Consider the following 24,122-nt stretch of genomic DNA (forward strand, 5'->3'; position numbering starts at 1 on the left):
TTCCAAAGTGACATTTAATTGCCTTTTAATTTTTACATGTTGAAACAGTATTTCAATAAAACAAATTTAAATATGTATCAAAATACATACATAAATACATAAACACAATTTACAACTATTTTGTTTCGACAGGTATCAGCAAAATGTTGACGTTATTCACCAATAAACATAACACCTAATAAGATCAACTTAATTAACTGTGACTAGCAAGATTATTTTATTATTTATAGTTTCTGTAGCAGTGTGTAATGAATGGAAGTAATGATCATCCTAAAAACTGCTGTCAAGAACCAACCCCACTGCAAGCCTGCAGAGACGGTTCCCGACTGGGGGTTTGACTAGATCGAGAGGGGAAGCAGCCTTATTCAAGCTACACAAGGCTGTCACCCCTCACTAACACTTCACACTCTCTGCCACCACTAGCACCTGCTAGACACTTCAACAATTCTTACTCTGCTGTCGAGTGGCCTGCACTCAGTCCAGCGTTTTCGTATTTGGGTCAGCTGCGCGCTTAGGCCAAAATACGGGAACGCCGCACACACAATACAATCACACGGTAGCAAGGCACAATCCCAGCAGTACAATCAGGAACTGAACTTGTAACGCAAATTACACTGCAGTCTCTCTCTAGGCTATGAATTCTATTAGTACATCAGAAGTCAAGCTTATTAAATAAATATTTCATATTCCAGAAAAAAGTGGTATAGTGCAGAAAGTAATATATATTTGCTCATAAACAAAATAAAATTGGGAATAAAACGTTACCAGCATACAGATCAGAGAGTTGTTTGCAAGGAGCACGCAGTTTCTGACCAGTAGCCAGGGCAACTCTAGCGTGTTGCTAGCTCCAGAGAAGTACAAGTTTTGTGTCCGTCAAGCTTATTTTTATAGGAAGACAGGTAGCCTGGGGCTACTCAATGTTCACATCCAGAATCAATCCAATTTCCCCAGATTGTGACATCACCGTTCTCAGAGACCACTGTCACATCCTTGCTCACCGGCATTCCACAAAATAGTCAACGGTTTCTTACAAGAAGGGTGGTTTCCCTCTACTCTTAAATAAGCAATCGTCAGGTCACTACTCAAGAAACCATCCTGAGGCTCAACACACACCATACAATCTTGGTTGTTCAATCTTACCACTATCATGTAGTATAAGAGCTTATCCAATCAATCATTCAAGGTATTTTCAATCCGTTGGCCCTTATACTACATAGATTTGGTAAATCTGTACAACCGAGATTGTATGGTATGTGTTGAGCTTTAGACCCAGATGCTCTAAACAGCTACAGACCTGTCTCACACCTCCCCTTTCTGGGAAAAGTTATTGAAAAGGCTGTCTACCTCCAACTTGAAGCCAGGCTCTCCAGAAACAACATCCTTGACCCTGCTTCAATCTGGCTTCAGGAAATATCACAGCTGTGAAACAGCCCTCACCCAGATTTGCAATGATCTGCTCATTGCAAGAGACAATGGTCAATGTTCCATCCTGATTATGCTCAACCTCTCAGCGGCTTTCGACACAGTCGATCATGAAATCTTGCTCAACAGGCTACAAGAGTATTGTGGCATAGATGGCATTGTTCTCTGGTGGTTCAACTCCTTCCTGGCTGGCAGAACACAAAGGGTAGCCTTAGGGCCCTTCCTCTCCAAACCTGTACCACTAAAATACGGAGTACCTCAGGGCGCAATATTATCCCCTTTACTTTTCACCATATACTGTACATGCTGCCACTCGGAGAAATCATACAAAAACATGGCCTGACATATCATTGCTATCATTGCTATGCTGATGACACCCAGCTATATTTGTCATTCAAACCTGGCGTCACAGACCCTACTCCACAAATAAACGCATGCTTAGCTGAGCTTCAGGTGTGGATGAATAACAATTGGCTCAAACTTAATGCTGACAAAACTGAGGTTCTTGTTATCGAGGGCCAGGGCTCAACAGCAAAGTAGCCCCACTCTCAACCAACACCGCTAAGGATAGGGAGCTCAGACCTGAACAACTCAGACTGTGTGCACAGCCTGGGAGTACTGATCGATGGGAAATTAAACTTCAGGAATCAAATTTCAGCTGTTGTGAAACATTCCTTCTTTCATCTAAGGAATATTGCAAGGATTAAACACCTAATTCCTACAGAGGATCTTCCAACCCTAGTTCATGCCTTCGTCACATCAAGGTTAGACTACTGCAACGTCCTCTACACAGGCCTGCATAAGAAATACTTACGCCGCCTGCAATTGGCAAAGAATGCCGCCGCAAGGCTGTTAATGAGCCAACCCCGCCATTACCACATAACACCAACCCTGTGCTCACTCCACTGGCTACCAATAAAATGGAGAATTCTGTTTTAGATTGGCTTACTGACATTCAAATCCTTGCACAATCTGGGCCCTAGATACCTGAAGGACTTGTTGCAACTGCATCACACCCCCCACAATCTTAGATCAAAAGGACGTAACACCTTGGTCACCCCCAGAGTCCACCTCAAAGCCTTTGGAGACAGAGCCTTTTGTCATGCTGCCCCTACACTCTGTAACTCCCTGCCACACCCTATCAGGACAGCTCCATCCTTGGAAGCATTTAAGTCTAAACTGAAAACCTACCTCTTCAGTCTGGCATTCATGAACATCTGACTATCTCCTCTGTAACACAACCCAGCCTGAAACTCTGTATTAATCTGAGACACAACTATGCGCTTTGAGTCCTATGGGAGAAAAGCACTTTGAAATGTTATTGTATTGTATTGTATTGCTTGCTGTGATATGCAAACTTCAAAGGCTTCCTGTCCCACTTAGACTCTAGACCTGGCATGAGCAAACTTGGCCCTCCAGCTGTTAAGGTACTACAAGTCCCACAATGCATTTGCCTTTATGAGTCATGACTGTGGCTGTAAGACTCCTGCAATGCATTGTGGGACTTGTAGTTCTTTAACAGCTGGAGGGCCAAGTTTGCCCATGCCTGCTCTAGACCAATATTCAGAATAATAGGTAGCTGTTTACATGTATAGGCTTCAAAGCAATGCAGCACCTTCTCAGGATGCAGGACAAAGGGTTGGGTCGTTATTTAATTAACTGTAACCTTGCTGGAGGCCGTAGTGTCCAGAGGAAACTGAATGCAAATGTGATTTACATTGACATACAGAAAATCAAATTAGCAGCTTCCTTCAGCCTGGTGTTCAATTATACCCCAAAGCCAGCTGCCTGACTGGCTTCTTAACAGACATACACATATGCGATAGAGCACAGCAGACATAAAAATGAAAAAATATATGACTTCCACGAGATACATATTCAAATGGCTGCTATAGTATACACGACACTGCTCTTCTCATGAGGTTTCAAAATAATGTCAAGATAACACATGCAGTATAAATGATGTGCATCAAGTCTGATTAAAATGTCCAATCATTTTTCTTTTTAATGTTTTTAGATGGTCAGCACAGGAATATGTCGGACTGATGAGCATGCTATCGATGGTACCTTCGTAGGTGTAGAGTATCCCGTCATTCCGGGCCATGAGGGAGCTGGAGTAGTTGAAAGTGTTGGAAAAGGAGTAACTAATGTAAAACCAGGTATTTTGAGTCGCAAAAGGAGAAAATGATACATAGTAAATCACAAAATGGACACATTTCGGATTATTTGTTTAAGATAAATGGTTTTATTAAATGTGCCAAAATTATATAATATATATATATATATATATATATATATATATATATATATATATATTGAATAAAAAGTATATTTAGGCCTCTTTCACAGTAGGACGTTGCGGTTTGATGCGACATTAAAGTCGCAATGCAAATTACAACGCAATGCCCCAAAAAAGTCACAATGCAACTTAATGCCCCAGAAGAATGCATTCTTATGCTTGTAGTAAGGAACAAAAACCAGAGGCGCCAAAAAGAGTAAAAACACAGATAAAGTTAAAAGCCGGGGGGAGATATACTCACCACCCATCAAACAGACCAAGAACCAATAAAACCAATAAAACACATCCGCGTCTCCACTGCTGTTCCGCCTGAGGCCACGCCCTACCGGTTTCGTCAGTGATGACTCATCAGGGGATGTGTGCTCCTAATCCATTGATAGGTTTGATGCAATGAATGTGTTTGCATGTCTGCACTATGCATGTTACAGGGCCAGAGTTAGGACACCTATGTTTACCTGGGTACTTCTACGCAGTATAGGTGACTAAGCATAAGAATGCATTCTTCTGTGAACTAAAACCCTGGCTTTTAATTTAGCTGTAGGGATAACAGTTGTGCCTGGATGAGTAAATCTGTGAATGCATTTGTTTGAACATTTGCATGTGAGAGTGCGAAGGGTTAATTGATTTTTGCTGTTTCTAGCCACACCCCCTTCAGCACCTCCCTTTCCCTAATAATTTATTTAATGTCCTAACTAGAGGCGATGTTCCTGGATATATGTATGTTTATTGCTGTGCGTTAGTCTGCGTTGAAACATTTTCTAACGTCGGACTTTAACGTCGCACTGTGAAAGAGGCCTGAGACAAAAAAGAATATAAACAAGGTTATAAAGGGGTATACAGAAGAGTCCTGGAGAATAGGGGACTAAGGTCTTAGAATGTATGATAATAATTTATGGTTTAATCCTGATTATGTATTAAAGTTAGATTTTAACCATGAGAATGGATAAGGAGTTTTTTTTTAACCAGCAATTTCCAAGTGAATACATGTATCATGGTTCACTCTGATGCAAATAATTCTGAGTTGATGCAAACGTATGCAAATATTTGATGCAAATGCACATGGCTGTCAGTGCAGTGAGCCAGTGGACTTTTGTTTATTTTATTTCAAGCAGAACTGAACTCAGAACGTCTCTGCTCTAAAAGATACGCAAGGGAATAATAAACTTTAAACAAAAAACATTTCTTTGTTTCAGCTGTTTCTACTTCTTAATTCATGGAAGCAGACATATTATTAACGTCCAGTACTTTCAAATTGGCCATCTCTGCTGTAGGCAGTCTTGGGACACAGAGGAGGGGGGGTCAGATTACAATTTGTGATTAGACACAAATAAAGGGGAATTAGACAGACTAAAGTCTCTAAATACATACAGTGTGCATTTCTCTATGTTTTCCTTCAGTCCTGTGCAAGAGTTCCGGTCCACTTTCAACTGCATTCATAAAGCACATGGAATGCATCTTAAGGTAAACCTGAAGTATGTACAATATACAAGCAGATAGGTGAAAGAGCGAGTGCACACCAATGCCTTAACACTTAACTTTTCAAGAAAAACAGCGGTGCTGCATCCGGATGAAAAAACAGCTTATATCTGACCTGCCTCCGCACCAATTGTACTACCTCCTGTCTGATAAGTATTGCTGTTTTTTGTCTTTTACCTCTGGAACAAGTTTTATTGGAAGTTTTATTGGAAGATTTGCATTAAAGGTTGAACTTTTATTGAAGTAAATTATGGCGAGTAGCTCCTGGATATTACTCTTTCTCTTCTCAATGGTTAAGGTAAACCTGAGATGGACAAATAAAAAGATTTTATACTTACCTGGGGGTTCCTCCAGCCCCATGAGCACCGGTGCATGCCTCACCGCCCTGCCGAGTGGTTCTGTTCGCCTGGTATCGGTACCGGTAATCTGGCTCAGTTGTGCCAGGCGGCTCTTCTGCGCATGCTTGCAGTGCTTATGGGGCTGAAGGAAGCCCCAGGCAAGTATAATATCTTTTTATTTGACCATCTCAGGTATACTTTAACCCCTTCCCGACATCCTAATGCTGGTAGGTGTTGGGAAGGTGGCAGCCCCAGGACAGCGTAACGGCAAAAGGGTATGCACGCACCGATGCGCGTACATCCCCGCTTGAATGATGGAGCTCCGCTTCATCAACAGTCTGCCAGCGGCGATCGCCACTATCAGACTGTTAGACCGCGAAACTGCCTTCTATTTAGATTGTACAGAGCTGCTATCTATGGCAGCGATGTACTGAGGACAGCCGTGTCACTCAGCTGTCCTCTGGAGTGGCCCACAGAGTGATCGCTCTCATAGACTGATGCCTATGAGAGACGATCGCGAGGATTGGCTGGTAGGGGGAGGGAGGGATTAGGGTTAAAAAAAAATAGTACATTTTATTAAAAAAATAATACCAACGAAATTAATATATAAAAAAAAGATCTTTACAAATATTTTGCAATGCTTAAAGTGAAGGTCCAAGCTAAAAAAAAAAACCTCCACTTACCTGGGGCTTCTTCCAGTCCCTGGAAGTCGTTCTGTGCCCTCGCCACAGCTCCGGTGGCTCCCAGCCTTCCCCGCTGCAGAAGCCGTCCTCGCCAGGTCGGATTCCGGGTTGTGCAGGCACAGAACTACTGCGCCTGCGTAATACAATCCTGATGACGTCGGCCGGACCACGTGACGGCTTCTGCAGCGAAGGACACCGGGAGCCACCGGAGCTGCGGCGAGGGCACAGAATGATTGCCAGGGGCAGGAAGAAGCCCCAGGTAAGTGGAGGTTTTTTTTCTGCTCGGATGTTTCCTTTAAGTTGTAACAAAAATGAAACAATCCTAACATAATAATCTGCTTATTTTTTAGGAGACAAAGTAATTCCAGTTTGCCTTCCACAGTGTGGGGAGTGCAGTTCATGTTTAAACCCAAATAGCAATTATTGCTTTAAATCACAGTAAGTACTCATAAAAAATGACTTCTTGATTCTTTTAGCTTTCTGAAAGCACAGGGGAAAAGCAAAAAAGCAACATCCAAAGGATGTCTTGTAGGGTGTGCCTATTAATAGGGATGACTAATGAGGTGCAACCTGTTTTGCAAGCTTCCTAGAAATGACATGCAGCCAATCAGATGCTATTGCTGCCGTTTTTATTGGTCAGGTTTAAAGCATCATGAAATTTGCAGCAAATTTACCAGAAAGTGGTGAAGTTAGCATTCCAATGATCATATCTATTAATTAAATTAAAATGATGGTATGGGAAAAAAAATATTAGTTTTTAGGTAAAATGGAATGGGCTCCATGGATGCATACATGCAAAAAAGGTGCCTGGTAAAAAGGACGCTGGAGATAGCGATCAGTAGAATGTTGGAAAAATTACCAATATTCTACTGCGTAATTACACTAAATATTGGTAATCTTTACCAATATGTTACTATGACCTAACCTAACCCTACTCTCACACTGAACCCTACCTCCAGTGGCATAGCTAAGGAGCTATGAGCCCCAGTGCAAGTTTTACATTAGGCCCCCCCAGCACTCTATACGTAACAATTTATACAGCGCACCAAAACATGCCAAGGATAACCACAGTGTCAGCGGTGCAAGAAGGGGATAGGGGACAGCTTGTTAATGATTATTACTACTATTCAAAGCATCTATAAAAGTGATTATTATACCAACACAGGGCCAATAAAGAGCTAATACTGTGGTTTTGGGTGGGCCCCATGGGGCCTCTCTAACCCAAGGGCCCCGGTGCAGTCACAACCTCTGCACCCCCTATTGCTACACCACTGCCTGCCTCTACTGATGCCAAACCTTAATACCCCTAGTGATTCCTGACCTTAACCCCCCTGGTAGTGCCTAACCTTAACCCCCACTGGTGGTGCCTAATGTTGACCACCGGTGGAGTCTAATCTTAACTCCTAAGAACCCCCCCCCACACACACTCCTAACACTAAAGATCCCCACCTCCTATCCCCCAATATTTTCACCGCCATAGGTTTTATCTGCTTAACACTGGACCCACCCCATGGACTCACCATGGCTATAATATGAGCCGTGCTCCCTGTAAGCAAAAAGGATGAAAAGTAAGAGATTTTTTTCCCAAATGAGAACACAGGCAACAATAAAGTTGCAATTTCTTTCCAAGGGTATGACTTCAGAGCAATGGGCCTCAATATACATTTTGTTTAATTACCTGCAATGCATTATGCTCTACTCATCAAGCGCTAAAACATTATGCAAGTAATTCTGCCAGAGACAAACATGTGAATGTACAGTGCAAAACATTAATAACCAGGCTGTTTTACCTGTTTTATTGATGTTAAGGAAAATAGTGGGTACAAGTAAAAAAAAAAAAAAGAATTATTCAAAAAGACTTTGTGGTTTTTGAGAAAATTGTTTTTGATGCAAAGAAAAAATGTTTTTTTTAAAGAGAACCCGAGGTGGGTTTTAAGAATCCTATTAGCACACAGAGACTGGTTCTGTATATAATCACCAGCTTCTGTTACTATACTGTTCCCCCCAGGTCCCCCCCTGCACTCTGCTGTCCCCATTAACCAGCCGTGCTAGTGACACGCTGCATGTCGATAGTAGGCTGTTTACATGCAGACTGTCACTCTCCGCCACTCCCCCGCCTCCTCTATAGTGCCGATTCCCGCCTGCGTCCCTTCCCTCCCCGCCTCTGTAAGCTGATTGGAGGGAAGGGACACAGGCGGGGAGCGGCACTATAGAGGAGGCAGGGGAGCGGCGGAGCGTGACAGTCTGCATGTAAACAGCTTGCTATCGACACGCTGCATGTCGCTAGAACGGCGGTTTGATTTATGGGGGACAGCAGAACGCAGGGGGGGCCTGGAGGGGAACAGTATAGTAACAAAGGCTGATGATTACATGCAGAATCAGCCTCTGTGTGCTAATAGGATTCTTAAAACCCAATTGGGGTTCTCTTTAACTACTTGCTGACTGCTCTATGCCAATTGGCGTGAGCAGTGTGGCAGCCTCAGGACCGCTCCACGCCAATTGCCGTGAACGGCCATCTATGGGGCTAGCAGGAGATTGCACGCACGCTGTGCGCGCATCTCCTGCTTGTGGGGCTGAGCTTCACCCCGTTTTCAGTCTCCGAGCGGCAATCGCTGCTTGGGGGACTGTTAGACGGGCGAAACCGCGTCTAAATACTTTGTACAGTGCTGCGATCTGCAGCAGCGCTGTACTGGGGACAGCCATGTGACACTGCTGTCTCCTGGGACACAGGGAAGCGATCCGCTGTGATAGGCTGAAGCCTATCACAGCCAATCGCAGTGATTGGCTGGCTGAGGGAGGGAGGGATAGAAGAGAAATAAAAAAATAATACATTTTATTACAAATTTCATAAAATAAATGTTTACAAATAAAAAAACAAACACCTGGGGGGCGATCAGACCCCACCAACAGAGAGCTCTGTTGGTGGGGAGAAATGGGGAGAATCACTCGTGTGCTGAGTTGTTCGGCCCTGCAGCTTGGCCTTAAAGCTGCAGTGTCCATGTTAGCAATACATGTCCAGGTCACTGGGGGGGGGGGGGGGGGGTGTTTAACAGTCCTCAAGTGGTTAAACTGTAATTTTACTGAGTTTAAATACTATTTTTCCTTTGCATATTTAAAATCGACTATTTTAAATACTACGAAGTCTTTTCGAGCTTGTGCCCACTATTCTTCTTAACATGTGTAGCAATTGTGGTGACAATAGCATGTATGGGGGCTGTGCTGCTAAAGTTAGCACGAAATTACTCAAAATATGAAATTGCCATTTCTGATTACAATTTCAGGTAAAATTAATGACTATTTGTCTTGAAATGTCATTGCATTGTAATTGAGAATTTTGATGCAAAAGTATGACTATGCAAAATGTTTTCTCATCACTAAAGTTCACTATAACCCTTATCCAGTTAACTTTGTGCCTGAGTTTTCTCCCAGAAGATAAACTTTCATCTTATCTAAATAAATAAATAAAAAAAAAAAAAATCTGCACCTAGCAATTAAAAAAGTAGGAAAATAAGTTTTTAACTTATTTTGTGCTTCATGGGAGCCTTAAGAGACTCAGAAGTCAGCTTTGATGCCAGAGTTAAATCGCTTCATCCCCGCGGCAGAGTGATTTATTACCTAGAAAACGACCTGCAAAGTTCTACGAAGTTCTACGTCACAGATCATGCTTCCCTGGCTCTCAGGGCTTTTCTTCCTGGAAAGGCTGAGCTTTGAACTGTAGCTCTGCCTCTCTGCAATCAATCTCCGCAGATTTCCGCCTCCTCCCCGCCTCTCTCAGGGAAAGAAGATTGAGAGGGGCGGGGAGAGGCGGCAGTCCGCAGAGATTGACTGTGGAGGAGGCAGAGCTACAGTATAAAGCTCTGCCTCTACCAGGAAGTGCAGCCCTGCGAACCCGGGGGCTTTGCAGGGCTTATCTCTGGTAATAAATCTGTCATCTGCCGCGGTAATGCGGCTGTTAAACAAAAGAAGGTAAAAAAGAGACTTCAGATTCTCTTTAAAGGTATTTTGTGGATAAGCGTTGAAAATATCTCCTTGGTGAAAACTCAGGAGAAAAGTTAGTAGGATATGGGCCCATGTCCGTTGCATAGGATCAGCGCTACAATGTGGTGGGAATAACATGGTGCACACTCTTCATGTTATAACGTGCACATTATTTTCATGGCATGAAGAATAGCTATGTAATGTGTGCATTATAGCACAAGTTATCCAGAAATGCACAATAGAAAGTGCATTCTGTTACAATGCACATACAATGCGGCGTGATGCAATGCCCATAAGGTGAACACAATTCAAATGTCAGAACTAAGATCAAATATAACATAGAACCCTTGCTTTTCCTTTCATCTTAAATACAGCTTTTCAGAATCACAGAATCTTCTGCCTGACAAGACATCCAGGTTCTCATGCAAGGGGAAAACAGTGCATCATTTTTTATGGTCCAGCACCTTTTCTGAATACATTGTGATACCCGCCAAGGCTGCTGCAAAACTTGATGACAAGGCACCCATGGAAAAGGCCTGTCTTTTTGGATGTGCTTTTCCCACGGGATATGGAGCTGCTGCAAAAACTGCCAAGGTAAATGTACAATGGGTTCCAAACTTAACCACTTTATCCACCACTTTAGTATATCTATGTCTTCTGTGAATTCATCTAAGCCACTAGGACGATATATGTGTTGTACCTAAAGCACAACTGTGCAGGATTGTGCATTGCTCCTATGCACACCTCTTGCACTATCTGCTACAGCACAAATTGGTGAAATGGAATACATGTTCCCTGAGCCAGTACCATTGATTTTTACCATTAAAAATACTTTTATTTTCTCAGTTCATAGTGATAAATACACATTGTAGCATTCTTTCAGAATCAAATATCCCCACCACAAATTGTTACAGGAACATAACCTAAGTTTTGTGATAAACTGTAGAAATAGCCAAACAAAATTTGTGTTTTTTATCCACAATAGTGCTTTTCATTTTTTAACTGGAATTGATAAAAATGAGAACTAATGTGTATTTTCTATTTTTTCACTTTTTTTTTACCAATAAAATGCATAGAAAACAAAATTGTTTGAGGGAAAAATGGCATACAATGAAAGCCTAGTTTGTCTTGAATAAAAAATACATATTTTATTGATGTGTCAGAAGTAGGGATAAAGTTATTGCTGATTAAATAGGGACATAGCTAATATGTCAGAACTGCTCTGGTCCATAAGAGGCAAACATGGTCTAGATGCGAAGTGGTTAAACCAGAATTGTGTTCCAAAAGGTAAATTCCATATGAGGTGGAATTCTTACAGGCAGAACCAGAACTTTGCACAAAGTATTCCACATCGAGGCTCCTCATAAATGACTCAAGACATAGGAAAAATGACAAACAAGACAAAGATGTACCATGCACTGAAAACCAACCATCACTTGCTAGGAGGAGAACCAGCCACTAGATGAAGAGTAGGTTGGGTCAGGTTGAACAGGCTGAATCTCAAGATGAGAACAGCAACATGTGGAACAAGAGGAGCCGAAACTTTCTGTAAATGTGGTCTGGTCAAGATGCAAAGGTGGTAGACGGTGACATGAGTTGAATACTTATATCAGCAGAGTGACTGGCAGGGGGAGGATGAAGAGAAACTTGCAGCAACAGCATCATTGAGTTCATCTGTCAGCTGCTCCTATGCACCAGCTGGGCACTTGCTAGCGTTCGGTGCGGGCAGTAAAGAGGCAGCCACTTCATGGAGTCACACCTGAGTGTGGCCAGGCACAGACACAACATGTCATTTTTATTTGCTATATATTTATTTGGTATGATGATACCAAATGACGTGTGATGTTACAAACACTGCCATTGAGCTGCATTTTAATTGCGCCCAAATGGCCAGAAAATGGGATGCTGAACTCCCTGACAAGGGTGCAGTTCAGCCATCTAACTGAAAGAGGTCTTACAAATCATAGGAGCTTGCTTATTTTAAAGCTTGATTCTTTAACTAAAGTATATCACAGCTGATGAAAACAAGCTAAACCTACTTATAAACACAATTCCTCATACAAACTGACTAGGGAGCAACAATCAGAGCCGTGCATTACACCATTAGAAGTGATTGAACATTGCTTACAGTAAAAACTTGGGCAGACTGTACAATTAAAATAATACTTGTTTTTTGTAATCTGCAGGTAGAACCTGGCACCACTTGTGCTGTCTTTGGATTGGGTGCCATTGGGCTGTCAGCTATAATTGGATGTAAAGTTTCAGGAGCAACAAGAATTATTGCCATAGATACAAACAACAGCAAGTTTGAAAAAGCAAAGCAGTTTGGAGCAACAGACTGCATCAATCCCAAAGATTACAGCAAACCAATCCAAGAGGTGATAAAAGAAATGACAGGAGATGGTGTACATTACTCCTTTGAATGCATTGGCAATGTAGATATAATGGTAAGTACTTATATTTAAACATAAGTGAGCATGTAAAAACTTGAAATAAGTATATGGAACAAGAAAAAAAACCTGAGCTCCAAGGTTGCATCCCTCTTTTTATTTTTTATTACTGGCTCTGTCCCTATATGGGAAAATGTTCTTGCCCATGCAGGTAGTGTGTAAATTCCTCCCAACTGGTAAAAAAAACACAGTAAATATAATATTTGTTAGGAATGCTGCTGTATCATGTTTAACCTGTTGGGGGTGCTTCCTGCCTACCTGTTGTGGTTTCACTTAAAGCGGATCCGAGATGAAAAACTAACTATAACAAGTAACTTGTCTATATATCTTATCTAAAGTTTAGATAGTTTACACAGCAAATCTAGCTGCAAACAGCTTCAATAGAAAATTATTATTTCTTCCTGTGATACAATGACAGCAGCCATGTTGTTTGCAAACATTACACAGAGGCAGGCTTATCTGGATCTTGAGCAATCAGCCTGTGAAAAAAAACTAATCCCCCCCTCCTCCCTCCTCCCCTCTGCCTCTGAAATCAATGGCTAGTAACACCTCCTCCTCCTCCTGCCCATACTGAGCTCCCATGAGCCCTTGCTACTGCCAAGGCACTCTGAAACCCTGTGGGCGTGGTTTATTAAGTTTTTAGGGAATTAGAGTATTAAAACAAAAGCAAAAAAGTATTTGGCTTGAGGAATGCCCTATAAACAATAGGAAAGGAACACAATTATGCAATGAGTAAAAGTTCACCTCGGATCCACTTTAAGGTGGTTTCACTTCAGTGCACCCGCCTGCAGTTCTCCATGTCACTAGAGGGTGGTGGTGTTAGTCTCAGTCTGGACATCTACTTTTCACTAGCAGGTATTCTTCTACATTTCATTTATCTGGAACACCTGTCTACATCCTTTTTAAAGGACAGCTACCATGAAAAATTGTAATATAACGCATACACAGAGCCAGTTCTAGATTTGTTACTGCTTGAAGTGAACTTGTGAGGATAGACACCCCCCCTCCCCCATTTGGAATAATCGCACAGCACCCGCCAATTTGCACTGTGTGTTATAGCCATGGTACGACCAAAAAAGAACGCCCTTACTATAAGTAGGTAGCCAGGTCTTCTGTAGGTGCATTGATATCAGTCAACAGTCAATAAAGTGTGGCCTAATTTTTAATAGTTTTTAACTAAACGATGCTTCCCTGTATACACATCTATTGGTGGTTTGATTCTGTTGTAATATGCTAATCATGTAGTAATAAAAATCATAGATTTGTATTTTTGATTTATTAATTTTGAGTTGCCAGAATAAATCCCTATTACTTTTTTATTCTATTAATTTTCCACTTTTATTGGAAGGGATTTAACCTGCCATGATGGTAATATTGCTGCTGACTACTTATAGAATTGTTTTTCTATACAATCCAGGCCAGAGGAGATCACTTTCAATCCCAAACATGGAATAAAATAAAACTGCTCAAAGAAAGGAAACACACCATTGCATCTTGCCTTTTACATACCTTAAATTTTGATTGGCCAGTTTTACCACCTCCATGTACTATGAGGGCCAACCAGATTTTGAATGCAATGAACGGATTGTGTAGGTAAGCTCTCATACTACATGGAAGGGGTAAAATTGGTCAGTGATTGGCCAGTCAAAATTGGATGTGTATGCCAGGAGTTAGATCTTTGTTTTTACATATTTTTCTAGCAGCGCCTATTCTGCAAGATTTCTACAGATATTTTTAAGTATGTGTTAATCATGATTTTATCTTCTGGAGCTAGAAAGCAGCACTGGAGTGCACTCACCCCGGATATGGAACCGCTGTGATCATTGGCGTGGCTCCCCAAGATGGTAGGATTTCATTCGACCCTGTTCTGCTCCTTTCAGGACGTACATGGAAAAGCAGTATACTGGGAGGTAAAGTCAACTTCAAATTACTAATCAGGTTTTGTATTACATATCTCCATCAAGCCTCTTAGGATCAGAAGAAAGAGCAGGGGGTGTACCCTTATGTGGTCATGCCACACCTCTTGTAAACTAACATGAATGTAAGTCTAGTACTGTTAACTACTAGCCGACCGTGTCATGCCGGGAGGCGTGGCCGCGACGGCAGCCCTAGGACTACCTAATGCCGATTGGCGTAAAGTCCTGGGGCTCTGTTTTTCAGGAGATCATGCGCGCATCTCCAGCTTGGTGGGCGGAGCAGAGCTCCGCCTTCAGTCTCCAAGCAGCGATCACCGCTCGGGAGACTGTTAGACGGCAAAACCGCCATCTAATTACCCATACAGTGCTGCGATCTACAGCAGCGCTGTACTGGGGACAGCCGTGTGACATGGTTGTCCCCTCCATTGGCTCAGAGGTGATCTGATGTCATAGGCTGAAGCCTATGACAGCAAATCACAGTGATAGGCTGGCGGGGGGAGGGAGTGGCCACTGCACCTATAATAAAAAGGACACAATTTTAATAAAAAATAAAACAAATATTTATAAAAAAAAAGAAAGAAAAACACACCCCTTGGGTGCAATCAGACCCCACCAACAGAAAGCTCTGTTGGTGGGGAGAAAAGGGGGAGGGGGATCACTTGTGTGCTGTGTTGTGCAGCCCTGCAGCTTGGCCTTGAAGCTGCAGTGGCCTATCTTACAAAAAAAGGCCTGGTCTTTAGGGGGGTTTAACACTGTGGTTAAGATTACTGGACAGGAAACCAAGGGATGTCCACAGTTTGCAGATATACTGGCACTGAGACAAGAACAATATTGTGCAAAAGTATTTATTTCAGAGCAATATTGTTTAAAGGAGCTCGCTCAGCGCTTGTATTCTCTGCTGAGGTGGCGCGGCTGGTTGGCAGTGTAGTTAGTCATGTGGGTGGTCATGTGGAGCCACCCACATGACGTATAATGGAGCACATAGAGTGAGGGCGGCCATGAGCAGGGCTGTAATCCTGCATAGCCGCGGCTATGCGAGCTGCGCAGAAGGTAGATTTTTACAGCTGCGATTCTCATAAGGCGACCCTGGGCAGGGTCGGGGAGCTACAATGAAGAGTGGATTAGCCTGATAAAGCGCCTGATAGTGACAAGGAATGCGCTATTCATCTGCCCTGAGGTCTGCTTTTGCATTGAGGTAAATAACTTTTTTTTATGTTATTCACCTCGCAAGTCCTTTAAGAACATGCATACAAATGCAAATTAAGTGCAAAGAACATGCACTCACTCCAATACAAGATATATGCAATGAATCACCCAGAAACCAGGAAAGACCAGGAACGACAGGGTGCACACATAAGACAAATCCCCTGGCTATCTAATCTAATTATTTACAAACAATATACATGCAGTTTGTGTACAACATACAGATATATACAAATATATGTGGTATCAAAGTAGCAGGCAGTAGCGGAGTCAAACAGGAAGACAGGGTCAGCAACAGGCTTAGCAGAGTACAAAGGATAAGGAACATGCAAGAGGCAGAGTCCCAATATCTACAGATGTCTCCACAATAGTATAGTTGTTGTTTCAATTTGATTTACCAATTCACTGTACATGGTATGTCTAAGCCAGGCCTGGGCAAACTTGGCCCTCCAGCTGTTGAGGAACTACAAGTTCCACAACGCATTTGCCTTTATGAGTCATGACTGCTGCAATGCATTGTGGGACTTGCAGTTCCTTAACAGCTGAAGGGCCAAGTTTGCCCATGCCTGGTCTAAGCTATGAGTTTCTTGAACCCATTCAGGTTCCGTCGTTTTCACGTGAGAAATGTTCACCTCCCATTCATTAGCCTATAACTTTATCACTACTTATCACAATGCACTGATCTATATCTTGTTTTTTTTTTTCAGGTGTAGTATTACTTTTTGGCCACAAGATGGCGGCCATGAGTTTGTTTACATGACGTCACTCTAAGCGTAGCACGCGCTTAGAGTGACACATCGGGAAGGGAACGGCCAGAAAAGGCGCAGCTTCCGAGAGAAGCTGTCGCTTTTTTCAGCGGGGGAGAGGAATCAGTGATCGGGCTCCATAGCCCGATACATTGATTCCTTGGCTACCGAATCTGCGGCCGGGAGTGCGCGTGCACGCGCACGATCGGCCGCGGGAGCGCGCGGTAGCGCGCATGGTTCTTGGACGTAGAAACTACGTCCAGGAACCAAAATAGGTTAAAGAGAATGTGGACTCTAAAATTCTTACAATAAAAAGCATACCATTCTATTCAGTATCTTCTCCTAGGCCCCTCTGTGCTGTTTCTGCCACTCCCTGCTGCAATCCTGGCTTGTAATTGCCATTTTTATGCAGTGTTTACAAACAAAAGTCATAGCAAGTGATAGGCTGAGAGTAGGTCAGTGTGTGAGTCATACAGAGTATGCAGGAGGCCTGGAGAGGGTGTGTATAGCTTCTATCCAATCACAAACAGCACAGCACATTCCAGCCTGACTGCCTCAGCCCGAAAGAGCCGACAGAGGAGAGAAGATTAGACCATATAACAGAGATAATACAGCCACTGTGCAACTAGAAAAGGCTGCAGTTAGACAGAGCACATTAGAACAGGTATAGGAACGTATAGGATAGAAGAAATAAGGATGAACATTTTGTTACAGAGTCTCTTTAATACCCTTTTCTCCTAGGTAATATATGCTGGTAAGGTGATATTTTCACACCTTATCAGCATGATGCCTATTAAGCCATTAGCAAGCAACAGAATACCCAGAATAACTTTGACAGTACTTTTTTTTTTACCTACTTTTTGGTATTTTTTGCTGAAAACATGATCTCGTAGCATAATACTTAGAGGAAAAAGTTATTAAGGCCCCTCTCTATTTGTAGTACATGATGATGACATATTCAGTAGAAATCTTTCTCTTGGGTGTTGGAGATAAGAGGGACTTGATGGCCATTTCACTTGGACTGTATTTATTTGAAGGCTGGCTCTATTTCTTTGTTCATGAACTTTCAAATATAGGTCAGTAAATACATGACCAGTGCTGGGAGGCCTCCCAGCCTCTACTTCCTGAAGCTCACTCTCACCTAACATAAACTTCTGTATGCTTTATTAGAGATTTTGGGGTTTTTAAATGCATGTATACAGTGGGTTGCGAAAGTACTCGGCCCCCTTGAAGTTTTCCACATTTTGTCATATTACTGCCACAAACATGAATCAATTTTATTGGAATTCCACATGAAAGACCAACACAAAGTGGTGTACACATGAGAAGTGGAATGAAAATCATACATGATTCCAAACATTTTTTTACAAATAAATAACTGCAAAGTGGTGTGCGCATAATTATTCGGCCCCCTTTGATCTGAGTGCAGTCAGTTGCCTATAGACATTGCCTGATGAGTGCTAATGACTAAATAGAGTGCACCTGTGTGCAATCTAATGTCAGTACAAATACAGCTGCTCTGTGAGGGCCTCAGAGGTTGTCTAAGAGAATATTGGGAGCAACAACACCATGAAGTCCAAAGAACAAACAAGACAGGTCAGGGATCAAGTTATTGAGAAATTTAAAGCAGGCTTAGGCTACAAAAAGATTTCCAAAGCCTTGAACATCCGACGGAGCACTGTTCAAGCGATCATTCAGAAATGGAAGGAGTATGGCACAACTGTAAACCTACCAAGACAAGGCCATCCACCTAAACTCACAGGCCGAACAAGGAGAGAGCTAATCAGAAATGCAGTCAAGAGGCCCATGGTGACTCTGGACGAGCTGCAGAGATCTACAGCTCAGGTGGGAGACTCTGTCCATAGGACAACTATTAGTCATGCACTGTACAAAGTTGGCCTTTATGGAAGAGTGGCAAGAAGAAAGGCATTGTTAACAGAAAGCATAAGAAGTCCCGTTTGCAGTTTGCCACAAGCCATGAGGGGGACACAGCAACCATGTGGAAGAAGGTGCTCTGGTCAGATGAGACCAAAATGGAACTTTTTGGCCAAAATGCAAAACGCTATGTGTGGCAGAAAACTAACACTGCACATCACTCTGAACAAATATGGTGGTGGTAGCATCATGCTCGGGGGGGGGGGGGGGGGGGGGGGCATCTCTTCAGCAGGGGCAAGGAATCTGTTCAGAGTTGATGGGAAGATGGATGGAGCCAAATACAGGGCAAGCTTGGAAGAAAACCTCTTGGAGTCTGCAAAAGACTTGAGACTGGGGCGGAGGTTCACCTTCCAGCAGGACAATGACCCTAAACATAAAGCCAGGGCAACAATGGAATGGTTTAAAAAAAAAACATATCCATGTGTTAGAATGTCCCAGTTAAAGTCCAGATCTAAATCCAATCGAGAATCTGTGGCAAGATCTGAAAACTGCTGTTCACAAATGCTGTCCATCTAATCTGACTGAGCTGGAGCTGTTTTGCAAAGAAGAATGGGCAAAGATTTCAGTCTCTAGATGTGCAAAGCTGGTAGAGACGTACCCTAAAAGACTGGCAGCTGTAATTGCAGCAAAAGGTGGTTCTACAAAGTATTGACTCAGGGGGGCGAATAATTACGCACACCCCACTTTGCAGTTATTTATTTGTAAAAAATGTTTGGAATGATGTATGATTTTCAATCCACTTCTCACATGTACACCACTTTGTATTGGTCTTTCACGTGGAATTCCAATAAAATTGATGCATGTTTGTGGCAGTAATGTGACAAAATGTGGAAAACTTCAAGAGGGCCGAATACTTTTGCAACCCACTGTATTGTAAACCATTATAGTGTCCATTAGTTGACTAGTATGCACTTGGAATTTGTATAGTCAGTAGAGTAAATAAAATCAAAGGGTTCCTCAGCAAAGCTTTGAAGGGTCCTCAGTCATGTTCACACACCATTACTACTTTCTTCAACAGTGCTGGGATTTTAATCTACATTACTGTTTGTTTCACCTAGGCTAGGCCACAGACGGTTAAAGGTTCTGCGTCACTCAGGGATAAGTAAGTAGAGATAAAATGGGTTCCACTGATTTTCTCTGAGACAAGCAGTATTTGTGGAAGAGCCTTGCCTTGGAGCTATTTCTTTCTTTAAATTGTGTAGTATTCTGTAGGTTTCCATTTACTAAGAAGGTTCACTGGTATATTGCTGTGACAGTTATAATTAGAGATGGCCCGAATGGTTCGCCGGCAAACTGGTTCACGCGAACAATGCGGGTTCACGTTCGAGAGTCACACTGGAGCAGCTCTCCTGGCTTCTCTGAACAAACAAGTGGATCAGTGGCTGACCCCACACCAACTGGAGATCGGCAACGTGGTGTGTGACAATGGCAGCAATCTCATTTTGGCTTTGAGTTTAGGAAAATTGACACATGTACCCTGCATGGCACATGTGCTCAATTTTATAATGCAAGGATTTGTATGTAAGTACCCAGGCTTACAGGAGGTCCTGAAGCAGTCCAGGAAGGTGTGTGGGCATTTCAGGTGTTCCTACACGGCCATGGCGCGCTTGACTGATATTTAACAGAGAAACAACTTGTCGGTGAGGTGCTTGATTTGCGATAGCCCGACTCGCTGGAATTCAAAGCTCCTCATGTTTGACTGCCTGCTACAAAAGGAGACCATCAACGACAATCTGTACAGCTCCACTCAAAGGTCATGCTCTGGGGAGCTGGGCATTTTCTGGCCGAAGTACTGGACACTCAGGCGTAATGCCTGCAGGCTCATGCGTCCGTTTGACTAGGTGACAAACCTGGTGAGTCGCAGTGAAGGCGTCATCAGGGACTTGATTCCATATGCTTTCTTCCTGGAGCGTGTCGTGCGTAGAGTGGTGGATTAAGCTGTAGAGGAGCGTGAACAGGAAGAGGAGGAAGAGTTGTTGGAAACATCACGACCAGAACCAGATTTGTCATCAACACCTGCGGCAGCACAGAGGAGGGGGAAGGAGGAGGAGTTGTCTGGGGAAGAGGAGTCAGATGAGGAAGGTGGTTTTTTTGAGGAGGAGGTGGAAGAACAACCACAGCAGGTGTCGCAGGGGGCTTGTGCTGCTCACCTTTCCCATGGTATTGTTCGTGGCTTGGGGGAAGGAGGAGAACTTACTTGACATCAATGAGGAATAGCAAGAGGAGATGGATAGTAGGTCGGCATCCGAATTTGTGCAGATGGGGTCTTTCATGCTGTCCTGCCTGTTAAGGGACCCCCGTATAAAAAAAAACTCAAGGGGAATGACCTGTACTGGGTGGCAACGCTACTAGACCCTTAATATAAGCACAAAATGGCAGAGATGTTACCAAATTTCCAGAAGGCAGAAAGGATACAGCACTTGCACAACAAGCCGGCAAATATGCTTTACAGCAGAGCTCCCCAACCCTGTCCTCAAGACCCACCAACAGTACATGTTTTGCAGGAAACCACAAACATTCACATGTGAGGTAATTAGTGCTGCAGCACAGCCGATTAACTACCTCTGTGGATTTATACAAAACATGCACTGTTGGTGGGCCTTGAGGACAGGGTTGGGGAACACTGCTTTACAGTGCATTTAAGGGTGATGTCACAGCTCAATGGAATAAAGGTGCCACTGCCAGTGATCTTCCTCCTCCTCCCATGTCCACGCAGGCAATGACAGGATGCACCAGCGATCTCATGGTGATGTCGGACATGCGGACATTCTTTAGTCCAACACCTCACCTTAGCCCTTCGGATCCACCCTCCACCAACGCCTCGACCGGCAGGTAGCCGACTACCTGGTCTTAAGTGTGGATGTAGACACTGTGAGCAGCGATGAACCCCTGGACTACTGAGTGCGCAGGCTTGACCTGTGGCCAGAGCTGTCACAATTTGCCATCCAACTTCTGTTTTGCCCTGCCTCAAGCGTCCTGTCAGAAACGACCTTCAGCACAGCTGGAGGCATTGTCAGTGAGAAGAGAAATCGCCTAGGTCAAAAAAGAGTTCAGGACCTCACCTTTATCAAAATGAATGAGGCATGGGTCCCGGAGGGCTACTGCCTGCCCGAAGACTAAGTCAGTCCCCACACACAGCATCACTGCCTGCAGGTTGTGTGACTGCCTGCCCCAAAACTTAGTCGGTCCCCACACAGCACCTCTGCCTGCAGGCCGCTTGACTGTCTTCTCCGCAACCACCACCAGGGTCCAGGATGCCAGGTGGATTCATTAATTTTTAAGGCAGCTGCTAGCAGCAGCCACTAACAGAAAGAATCATTTTTCTGGTGTGTGTACATGCCTAATTTTTCTGCTGCACTGCGGCTGCAACAACAAAACAAAAGGCATGTACAAGTGTCAATTCCCTTTCGTGATCGTTACCTTGCCGCGGTGAAGGGGCTTGCGTATCACAATGAAGCAATAACCTGACCTATATGAGTGTGTTGCGGGGCACACCCAAGATAATAAGGTCGTTGCTTAATTGTGGACAGACTAAATACGATCAGCTGGACAGCCACTGTTCTGTCATTGAGCTATCTCAGTCCGACCATATGGGCTCGAAAACCGCCATCGCCTGCACTCTCACCATCATGCGCAACAGTCCAGCATGGCCATCACTACACAAACAGCTGTTTGCAGTGCATTACACAGTGAGTTTGGTCTGTTAGTGTGAAGCAGTACACTACTTACACTATCTGCTGATCGATGTATACACATGCAAGATGTTTTCAAGCACTTTATGCCTCCAGTTTAGAAATGCAATGTGATTTCTGCCCTTTAGGGATTATAACCCTGCTGTGCGTCAAATCCGTAATTTTCCCCAGGACTTTTGGCATGTATCCCACTCTGCCAATCCCCCCTCCAGGTATTAGACCCCTTGAAACATCTTTTCCATCACTTTTGTGGCCAGGAACAGTGTTTGTAGTTTAGAAAGTTTGCCTGCCCATTGAAGTCTATTGTGGTTCGCATGGTTCAGCCACAAAGTGCAGCCACAGCCAGCCCAGTACCTCCATCACGTACTGTACAAGCTGTTACTCTGTACCTGCACTGATAGTAAACTAGCTGCAGTGTGTGCTAATCTCTGGTACCTCCAGTATGTACTGTACAAGCTGATACTCTATTCCTGTACTAATAGTAAACTAGCTGCAGTGTGTACTGAATCACCGATACCTCCAGTATGTACAGTATAAGCTGTTACTCTGTGCTTTCCCCGATCCCTGATACTTTCAGTATGTCAAGTATTAGCTGTAAAGCCTGGTACACACACACACACACAACTTTGATTAGCCAATTTTAGCTCTGTTCATAGTATTCAGAGTCTGTTGGCCCTCATACTACATGGGGTGGTAAAATTGGTCATTGATTGACCAATCAAAATTGAATGTGTGTACGAATTTTTACTCTATGCCCATACCGATTGTAAACTAAATAAAGGACAGGGGACTCCATCCAATATTTTGATGGGCAGGCCCGTTATCTTTAGCTTACCACGCTGCTAAGTTCATGTACATTTGGCCACACCCACAGCCATGCCCATTCCCTGCATGGCCATGCCCATTTTTTGCCACAGTGTGCTACGTGCACCGCATGCTATCTCCACCTGCTGCCCATAGGTGCCCTGTGTCACGGAAGAGCCGTGAGACCAGAAAACGCAATCGCAATCGGTTATCTGAACCGATTGTCGTTGCGTTGCCAGATCAAGATTTCATGTCTGGGGGGAGGGGGGGTGTTCTTCTGGAAATCTAGCTTTCATAGCTGCTAGAGGAAGTATTTTCATGAAGCCTCTTGGCTGTGACTGGCCCAAGGTTTTGTTTAGTTAGCAAGGAACTGTAACGATTGGTGTCAGCGAGAACAGATTTCTCTGATTATTGGTGATCTGCAGTATCACCAATAATACAGATGCTATACCTGATTATGTGTGATCTGCAGAATCACCAATAATACTAGTATAGCCAGAACCAGGACAACCAATGTAATGATAGGTGCTTGGTGCAACAGTAATGATAGAGATACTTGTTCTCCCAGAGGAGCTTGGAGAGGGGAATATACAATATAACAGATGAGAACCAACTCCAGCAAGCTGGAGATGTAGACAGTAGTGAAATAGATCTCCCGAGCTGCGGGTAGAAATATATAGAACAAGTGTACTGATCCCCGAGGATCGGGTGAGTTAGACTATACTGAAGCCACTATTACCTGAGGAGCAGGCAGAGGAAATTATATTGTAGTGACTATTCACCTGAGGAGCAGGTGATTAAGACTGTACTGTAGCTACCGACCACCTGAGGAGCAGGTGATTCAGACTGTACTACAGCTACTGACCACCTGAGGAGCAGGTGATTCAGACTGTACTGCAGCTACTGACCACCTGAGAAGCAGGTGATTCAGACTGTACTGCAGCTACTGACCACCTGAGGAGCAGGTGATTCAGACTGTACTGAAGCTACTGATCACCTGAGGAGCAGGTGATTTAGGCTGTACTGCAGCTAGTATTCACCTGAGGAATAGGTGATACTAGCAGAGGATCCCTCACCAGTGACTAACTCACTGGCGAGGACAGGAAGGTCAGACAAGCAGGTTTGGCAACAGGCGGACAGAGACGGTACAGAGACAGGAAGCTAAATCAGAGTAGTATTT

At 43.6% G+C, this 24,122-nt stretch overlaps 1 protein-coding gene across 1 annotated transcript in view; it reads left to right on the forward strand.

Annotated features, from left to right (window-relative positions):
• LOC137504030 (alcohol dehydrogenase 1-like) overlaps positions 1–24,122 on the forward strand; it is a 110,312-nt gene that overhangs the window by 78,546 nt on the left and 7,644 nt on the right. Inside the window, exons 3-7 of the mRNA XM_068231946.1 lie at positions 3,440–3,581; positions 6,569–6,656; positions 10,571–10,790; positions 12,383–12,643; positions 14,421–14,556. Coding sequence (XP_068088047.1) covers positions 3,440–3,581; positions 6,569–6,656; positions 10,571–10,790; positions 12,383–12,643; positions 14,421–14,556 — 847 coding nt within the window. The remainder of the gene's footprint in view (positions 1–3,439; positions 3,582–6,568; positions 6,657–10,570; positions 10,791–12,382; positions 12,644–14,420; positions 14,557–24,122) is intronic.

This window comes from Hyperolius riggenbachi, chromosome 1, assembly GCF_040937935.1.
Source record: "Hyperolius riggenbachi isolate aHypRig1 chromosome 1, aHypRig1.pri, whole genome shotgun sequence".
NCBI lineage: Eukaryota > Metazoa > Chordata > Amphibia > Anura > Hyperoliidae > Hyperolius > Hyperolius riggenbachi.